Source organism: Herpailurus yagouaroundi, unplaced genomic scaffold, assembly GCF_014898765.1.
Source record: "Herpailurus yagouaroundi ecotype Mexico unplaced genomic scaffold, PumYag 189, whole genome shotgun sequence".
NCBI classification, from domain to species: Eukaryota; Metazoa; Chordata; class Mammalia; order Carnivora; family Felidae; genus Herpailurus; species Herpailurus yagouaroundi.
In genome coordinates, this window is record NW_024412420.1 from 16,490,986 (window position 1) to 16,499,679 (window position 8,694).

Consider the following 8,694-nt stretch of genomic DNA (forward strand, 5'->3'; position numbering starts at 1 on the left):
CCCCAGCCCCAGCCCCAGCCCCAGCCCCAGCCCCAGCCCCAGCCCCAGCCCCTGGCTCCCGGGACCAAAACCTCCCCCAGATCCTGGAGGAGTCCAGGTCTGAATGAATCAGGAAAAGGGCTTTAGGGACCACGTCCATCTCCTCTGAGTTCCCCAATTCCTGCCTCTCCCCACCCTGTCAGGGACATTTGGCTCCTCTTAGCAGGTTCTGCTCATCCAGAGGATGCCCCTCCTGCCAAGTTTGGTGGGCAGAGCTACAGATGGGACCAAAGAGAGTGGCCGAGCCTCACTGCCTAAATCAATGCCCTCCCGGTCCCCGCTTCCCCAGGCTCCTGGTTGTTTGCCTGCCCCAAAGGAGAAGCTCCATGGGGTTGAGACAGGCCCTCCCTGCCATCCCTGTCCCAGCTGCTGCCAGGGATTAATGACAGAGTGCAAGAGAGATTAACTGCTTCCCTTCAAGTATTCAATCTCAGCAGGGACAGATGTGTGGGATTGCAGGGATGCACAGGGCATGGGGGGAGGAGGCTGCTAAATTACATCCCCTAGCCTCCCCCCTGCCCTGCAGAATGCCTTCCATCTGCTTCCACTCAGTTGGGGGTTACGGAGGGCTTCATTGCTGTCCCCCATCCTCTCTTTTTTGTTTTTTACGGAGACCGAGAGGCCTCGGTTTTAGCACCTTAGTACCTCCGCTGCTTCACATGCTTTAGCCAAAGCCATAAAAACAACTTGCAATGTAGAGAGAATAATGCAGATGCCAGTGCATTAGCCTGCCCTCTATTGTTCCTCCCTCTTCCAAGATATGCAATAGCCTTGGTGCCTGTCCAAAGGCTTGGCCCCCTCTCCAGTGCATGAGGAGCCCTCTTTCCTCCGCTCAGAGATGCTGCTTCGTTCGCCCAGGAGGTCATGTTCTTTATATATCTTTTTTGTTGCAAAGTCTCTCTCTAGAGAAACTCTATATACTACTCTAATTTTTTAATTATCAGTTTATATATAAAAGAAAAAAATGGATCGACTGTCCTGTCCTGTGCTGTGCCACGGTCTGTAGTTCTTGCTTTTCCCGTGTTGGAAGTCTCGTGAGGTCGGCTGGCCACTCGGCCAGCCTGACCCAGCCTCCACTCTGAAGCCGTGCTCGCAGAACCAGAACCGTTCTAATAAAGCAGAGTGGCAGAGCCCCAGTCTGTGCGTGGTAGCTGGCGTCGTGGCTGGGGGTAAGTGGGATGACTTTCAGGGAACTAACTGGAGGGCTCAGAAATTTCCACCGGGAATCCTCTGAATCCTTGCGTCGCCTGCCCGGGGCCTGACCGGCTCTTGCCAACCTTCCTCACCACCTGCCCCCCAACCCCAGATCTCAGTGGACAGGAGGGGATCTGAATGCTAACGCTTTAGCCCCAGCTGCCCCTGTGCTGCCATCCCTGGATCCTTCCAGCCCCAAAGCACACAAGGCAAAACTTGCCAAAATGGACTCTATCACTTTATTCAGATAAGAGGTCACAAGCCACAGGACTTTAAAGTGCGTGAAATTCACTGGCGATAAAGCCGCACATATACCAGCCTCCCCCACCCCAAGTCCCCACCACCTTGCTCCATCCATCAACCATGTCTGGGGGGAGGGGTTGAGACCCGTCATTAAACGTGGGGGACAGCAGGGAAAATAGGAATGCTGGAAGAACAGGAGTATCAGTGGTCTGAAACTGGGAAGGACAGGGTTCCGCATGCTGAGGGAAGAGTGGGGCCAATCTAGCCTCTCAGTGGCTGGATGTAATTTTTTCCCCATGATTTCCTCACAGCCAGCCCCATTTTCAGACAGACCTAACTCCTGCTTCTTCATTTGTCTCTGATTTTCCCCTATAATTTACGAGTACTTCAGAGCCCAATCGGGCTAGAGGGCATCCCCGGTACACAACGGATACAAACCACAGCAGATGCAGATTTCGGAATGGTGGCGGGGCTGGCCGGTCAGGTGGGAAGAGGCTTCCGTCAGGAGCTGGCTGGGTGTGTGCTCAGTGCTGAGTGCATGAGTGCTCACAAGTGTGGCGCGTGGAGATGTGAGTGTGTGTGTGTGCACGTCCCACCCAAATCCCCAGGCGACGGTTTGGCCAGAGGGAACCCCACTCCTTGCTTCGTGGGACAGCCAGTAGGGATGGAGGAAGGGAGTGGTCAGTACAGACTGAGGAAGAAAGGCTTGGATTCCCTAGAGAAAAGAGAAGCCTGCTCCCTATGCTGATATTCCCTAGGCCAGCCTGTCACTGCCACGTCCTTTTTACCCAGCACAATGCTCCTTATTCCCTGTCAGCTCAGCACGCCAGCCACAGACACAGGGCTGGCTCCTAGAGCCGGCCCCATCCTCATTCACTTCCTGTGTGTCAAGGAAGCTCCTCCTGCCTCCACCAGGAGCTGAGACAGAACTGGAGGGGAATCTTCCAACCCCCTCTCCTTCCCTTTCCCTTAGGAATGGGATTTGGGCAGGGATCCCAGAGACTTTAGTTCAAACTCCACCTCAGCTACAGACCTTCTCAAAGAAATAAAGTGCTTTGCTCTTCAAGAATCCCAGAGAGAACGGCACCATGCAGTGGCACAGGAGGTTGGCCTGCTTCTTCTCAACACTTCAAATACCCTCCGCCAGTGTGCACTTGCAAGCGTGGTGCCATCCTGAACACGTGCAACTTGGGAGCCCCTCACCCATCTCCAAACACATGCTGTCAACTCACCCTCTCCAACAGCAGGTGCTACAGACAGGAAAGTAAATCACCTTGACAACCTTCCCCCTCTCTAGTCCAGGCTTTCGCCCATCTACCCGGAAGAGATAAGCAACAGAGGCCCCATGGGCTTGGCCTCTAAAGGGAATGCAAGGCCTGAAGACGGCCTCCATACCCAGGACCAGAGCGCGCACGCCCGGCCTGGCCCGGCATACCTCCTGTGCGTCTTCAGTAGCAGCACGATGCCTGCCTGCGGTCGCCAAGCCCGAGCTTTGGAAGGAGCTGACAGGGCGCTGGCACCTGCTTTCAGGAATCTGAAAACTTATCCATCCATCTCCAGAGTACAGAGAAAGTTTCTGAAAGCCTGTTGGGCCCCAAGCTTAGCAGCTGAACTGCTGTCATCAGGATGGCTCTCGCTATCTGTCCACGGAAGAACGGCACTTAGCTTTCCTTCTCCCGGCATTGAATTTCTATAGTCAGAACCCACACTCCTTCCATGTGAACCCCGCCAGGAGGGAAGAGGTAGTAAGGTGACCCATCTCCCCTCTGAATTCAGTCTGTGCCACCCACCAGGCTTGCCTTTAACCCAGGCCACTCGTAAGCTCCAGGTACCAAACTTCACTTAGCCCATCCTCTCCGGTCCTACGACCTACCACAGAGACATAGGCTGGCGACCCAATTAGACAAGGACCCTTGACTTGGAAAGTTAGAATTACAGGCCAATGCTTGTTAGGAACTGCCCAGGTTGACTGCTGAGGCCCAAGACCTACGGAACGGACAAGAAACCACGCTGAGCCACCCACCCCCAGCCTGTGCTCTCTTCCTCCAAGGCCTGAGACGTGGTCTCCCGCTTCTACAGCTCTCTCCTGGGGAGCCCAGCCCTAGCTGCCTCTGTCTCCTCTCTCACTGAGACAGTCTGTCCCCACTGGACACAGCGGAGGCCTCGCTGCGCAGGGAGTGGGTGGGGGGTTTCTCGGTGTGGGAGACACGTAGTGCAGGAAAGTCGAGCAGCGGTGCTGTGTGCATGAGAGCAAAGACAATGCTGCTACCATAAGCGCTGGCGTGGGGCCCAGGAGGGCTAAAGGACATCAGTCTCCCGCTCGATCCCCACGTACTTGAGGGCATCAGCTTGGCTGTACCTGTCCCGGGACAGGAGGAGGAATGAGATTACTGTCAAGGCTTCTGTGACTGAACAGACAGAATCCCCTCTATTTTGCTTCCCCATCTCTCAGAGCAGTTTACAGTGCTCCCGCTTCTGGGGCAAGGCACCAGGGAGCAGAACAGAGGGAAAGACTTGACCACCACAAGACCCTCTCCTTCATCTGTATCGCCCACTTTATGCCCCCAAATCAATTCTAACAGCCACCCTTCTGCCTTTGGAGCTACCTCCCAAGGATCATTTCTGGCTGCCTCACCTGTAATCAAAGAAGAGCTCTTCACCAGCTTGAATTGCCCTTTTAGCAAAGATTCCAATGCGATGATCCCCGTTCACCATGACCACTGCAAACAGGACAAAGCCAAGGCTAGGTTCCTAGTCAGCTCCAAGCCAATAATCGGCAGGTTCTGGGCTGATTTTCTCCCAGTTCCCAGCGAAAACATAAATAAAGTGGAGTTTAAAAGCAGTCAGTAAAGACAGTTGCCTCTCTGCTTTTAGATCTGTTATTCGGGCTGGTGATGTGGGAAAAGACCTATCTTTAAAAGATTCTTGTTTGTGGGAAAATCTTTATCATGTATTCAGTGAGAGAGCCAATTGACAAAATAGAGACGGAGACGCAGAACGATACCAGACATTAAGCATGGTTGTCTTTGGACAAAAAATAACTCGGCAATGGAAAAAGACACACAATGGATAGAAACAATAGTAAATAAAGCATCCATCATCCACCCTACCTCCCAGGTCACTGGGAACTCACCTTTGGCATAACAGTTGGGGTTCACTGAATGGTTTGCAAATCGAATTTTGTTTCCTTTCCGGGTAGCATCTACTACAAAATCTATATAACGTAAAGAAAGATCATGGGTTCATCAGGCAAATCCACAGCTTCTCGAACCTGGTCTTAAAATCAATTAAATAGTAACAGAAATAATCCAGTGGGGGACTTTGAAGTCCAGCAGCATGCAGCATAAGAATGCAGCCTCATGTGGGCACGTTCCCTTTGGGTCCCCCCATTTTGCTGGAATTACAGATCCCCTCTTCCCATCTACTGGGTAGGGAGATTTCTCAGGTGTGAGTGCTCAGTGCTCCGATTATAAACACAACCCAGAAACGCAGGTTCTCCCAAAGCAAGTGAACTGTGGCTCGTGGTGTCTTGAGGTTCAACGTCCCCACCTTCCTCTGCGCATCTGCTGGAGAAATCACAGCTGATCTGAACGTGGACTACAGCAAGGGCAATCCGGTAGAGAGACGTGCCTGAGACCACCATGGGGCAAGAGAAAGAGACTCCTTACCATTGTTGAGGTTGAAGAGGAAGCTGGACATGTATTTGTCATAGACCTTCCCCCGTCGATCAGCCTCGTCTTGAGAGATAAGCTGCAAAGACAGATAAGGAACAATCGGGGGATAAGGCTGTCTGCTCAGGGCATGGTACCCTGCCCTCAGAAAGGACTGGGAGGGGGCACTGTCACACACACATGCTTGCTGAGTATCAGGATGAGAGTCACAGGAGACAGAGCTCAAGTTACTGTATCCTATCTAAGCCCCTCCAGGCTGACCAGTATTAAGACTGAAGAGCATTCCCCGCCCACCCCTTTGTGTGGCCTGAATTGGCAAAGACTTTAAGAAGAGTGGTTTATCTCAGGATTGCAAACACTTCTGTGGGATCCCCCAAGAAGCCACACGGGAACTCAGCTGAGTTATTTAGAGAGTAAGTCACAGAAGTCTGGCCCACAGAAAATCAGGGTTTCTCATCAGTATCTCCCCAGAAAGGAATGTGGTCCAAACCGATAGCACTCACCTCACCACAGTATTCAGAAATGAATTCGTTCTTTTGCACAGACTCCTTAATGAAGGTGCCCCATCCGGCCACATCTGAGGGGGCCAGCAGCAGGTGCTGGGGAAGAGGGAGTCAAACCTCAGACTACAGGGCATGTGTGAGTGGGCGGTGTGTGTACTGGATGTGCACGTGTGCAGGGGGTGGGCAGGGTGGAAAGAACTAGCAACTGTTAAGAGGATCTGAAAACAGAAAAAGGTCTAAGCCATTCTGTTCTGGGGAGAGGCAAAACAGCAAAGGGAGGTGAGGAAAGGAAACATGACACCTCCTCCTCTAGGCCCGGGGACCTCCTAGATCTGAGTCGCTAGGGAGTCACTGCTACGGGTCAAGTACAAACAGACAACATCAATGATGCGTCCATCCTCTCTGCCCCTCGTAGTCTGGCCAGGTCAGGGGTCATTTTCCTAACGCCTCACCGGGACAGCAAACTTTCTTTATCTCAGTACGTGTGTGTCCTTTAGGATTTACCAAGCCCTTTCATGTAGAAACCCCCTAAGGGACCAATGGAAAGAGGCTGCTGGGGAATACTCAGTCTTTTCCCCTCCACCATCTGGCTCGCAGTCCTAAGAAAAGCCCTCACCTTCTTGAGGCCTCGCTGGATGCTGCAGTTTTTGCAGGAAACCACCTTGCAGTCCCAGTGCTCCGAGGCCCCGCAGGTGAGGCACAGGTCGGGGTCGCACTCTCGCACTGCCAGGTAGCAGGGACACTGCTTGGTATTACACTGGGTCTTACAGCGACAGCCAGGGAAACGATTCTGACCTGGGGAGGAGGAGAGGGGCGGAGGGAGGGGTGGGTTAGGAAAAGTAGCAGACTAAGCTGGCGCTCAGGTCTGACTCAGGGATCAGCGAAGAAGTACATGTGATGTGTTCAAGGAGATCTGGCAAGTAGGAGAGAAGCTCCCTTGCTTCGTATAGTCAATTTTTGGTTTGTTTGTTTGTTCTCTTTCCTGAGAAAATGGAGTGCCTCCCAACATTCATGCCTGGGAGTCAAAAAAAAAGCAAGTTTGACTATGGAGATGTGTTTCCTAGAGATTCCTCAACAGTGCTCTTCCTTCCTCTCGGTGGTGTAATTTGGAAGGGAGGTGGTTAGGGGCCCAGAGAAAATGAAATCAGTGCTTTTCACTGGTAAATCATCACCATCAAAACAAGAATCATTTTGAGAACAGAATGCATCCGTTCTATGCCACCCTCCTCCACCCACTGCCCTCCCCAGCACAAGCACCTCTCTTCTGTGGCTAAGATTGATATCTGCTATGGGTTAGGAGGTATTTCCAGCACAACTGCCTGGGCATCTAGTTCTGCAGGCTCTGGAGGCTGCTATTGAACTTCTCAGCCTTGAGTGGGGAAGGGCACAGTGTGATAAGAAGTCAAAGAGAAGCATGTTTAGCCTTTGTCTTACTTCTGCTGACATCCAGACTGACCTGATAGTAAAACTCCGGATACTAAACTAAAATGGGCATACGCAGTGTTGTAACCTGTACATGTTGTAAAACAACACTTAAAAAAGGAGGTCTGTGACAGCACCTTGAGGGAAAAAATTCCCACGTTTCTTAATTCTTCTCTGGAAGGTAAAGATGGGAATGTTTCTGATTTCTGTATAGTTGTTGCTTTTAGAATCAAACACCTATGGGTTTTTAAAACAATGACTTTTCCAGATCTTAAGGATCTTGTTTCCTCTGCAGAATGCTTAGAACACGGCAAAGAGGACATCAGAAGGCCCAGGGGCAGCAAGGGGCATGGGCGGGGAGGGAAACCTGGGGTGCACGGTGGCTGGCTGTTTCGGGAGGACCACAGGGGAAAACAGTGGAAACTTACAGTCCGGGTTGCACTGGCAGAACTTCTCACAGAAATTCTGCGTCATGATGCAGGGGCAGGTGCTGTCACAGGGGCGGTCTGGATGGTCACAGGGCTGGTAGTTATACACTTGAGTGGAAGAGTTATCTAGGAGAGAAAAGAGTAGACCAGGACACTGCTGTGCCCGGGGCCCCTTACCGCCCTCCCTCCCACCTGCCCGATCGTCTCGACTGGAGGAGGCTGTCCCAGTCATGATCTTGGACACACGTTTTAGCACCTGAAGTGAGAAGCCATCAGAGATGATGGTTGTTTGTCAGCTACAACGGGGTGATTTGCCTTGTGGGGAGAGTGTGGAAATGGTCTGGGACTATAGGGCAGCCCATTCCAAACACTAGACGAGGTCTGGAACCTGGCAGATGGCGCGCTATGAAAGTCAGAGACCACAAGGCTCCTAGCTCTACCTCCTAAGAGGTGCGCTCAGCTGCAGTGAGAAGCTGAGCTGTTCTCAGCTGCTGCAGAGAAATCTGCCATCTGCGGAAGCAGTACAGGGTCAACAAGAGCGGCTGTAGGTGGGGCGGGCGGGTGACCACAGGGGTGAGACCTCACGCTGAACTGCCGAAGAGCACCCTGGTGCAACTTACCTTTCTTCAGCTGAATTTTCCTGCAGTGTGCAGCCCACAACCTGGAAAAGAGAGGCGGATGGGCCCGGGTCATGGCTCTGCACATTTGGGTAAATAACAACATGGCCTGCTTTGAGGGACTGTGGCTTGATCACCAGGGAGTATCCTCCCCGAATCCTTCCACCAGAGGCCCCTATCCTGCTAGATGGAAGCTGGAGTTCATCTGGAGTCCAGCTGGTCTATGCTTCAAGATTTAAATATAAAACAAACAAAGATGTATAAAAAACAAACACAAAACCCAACCCTCTGTGTCTATTATGACGCTATTGTTTCTCCCTCTCCCCCCTCCCTCCCTCCTTCTCTTTGGGGAGGTGGAGATGTGGAAGAATTGCAGGATGGGGAGGTGGGAACTTTTCAGGAATCTGCTGACTGAACAGACCGAGAGGCAGAAGCCACAGGGACTTCCTTCTATATCTAGAATTGGTGTCAGTTCCTTCCTTGAGTAGGTGATAGTCATTAGGGAACCGAGGCAGGCAGAATGTTGAATTAAAAAAAAACCCTTCCTGGGGCGCCTGGGTGGCGCAGTCGGTTAAGC

The 8,694-nt window shown here is 52.1% G+C and overlaps 2 protein-coding genes across 4 annotated transcripts in view; one reads left to right on the top strand and one right to left on the bottom strand.

Moving 5' to 3' along the window:
* CNTNAP1 (contactin associated protein 1) overlaps window positions 1-1,175 on the top strand; it is a 15,038-nt gene extending 13,863 nt beyond the window's left edge. Inside the window, exon 24 of the mRNA XM_040497633.1 lies at window positions 1-1,175. This exon is cut by the window's left edge and continues 243 nt beyond it. Within this exon, the coding sequence (XP_040353567.1) occupies window positions 1-107 (107 nt within the window). The 3' untranslated portion in view covers window positions 108-1,175.
* Window positions 1,176-1,449: 274 nt separating this feature from the next.
* Window positions 1,450-8,694, bottom strand: part of EZH1 (enhancer of zeste 1 polycomb repressive complex 2 subunit) — a 29,635-nt gene continuing 22,390 nt past the window's right edge. For all 3 annotated transcript variants that reach the window (XM_040497636.1, XM_040497634.1, XM_040497635.1), the window contains exons 14-21: window positions 8,121-8,161; window positions 7,501-7,626; window positions 6,267-6,445; window positions 5,651-5,746; window positions 5,145-5,226; window positions 4,610-4,690; window positions 4,112-4,196; window positions 1,450-3,835 (exon numbers count right to left, since the gene is read on the bottom strand). In XM_040497636.1, coding sequence (XP_040353570.1) covers window positions 3,775-3,835; window positions 4,112-4,196; window positions 4,610-4,690; window positions 5,145-5,226; window positions 5,651-5,746; window positions 6,267-6,445; window positions 7,501-7,626; window positions 8,121-8,161 — 751 coding nt within the window. In that variant the 3' untranslated portion in view covers window positions 1,450-3,774. The remainder of the gene's footprint in view (window positions 3,836-4,111; window positions 4,197-4,609; window positions 4,691-5,144; window positions 5,227-5,650; window positions 5,747-6,266; window positions 6,446-7,500; window positions 7,627-8,120; window positions 8,162-8,694) is intronic.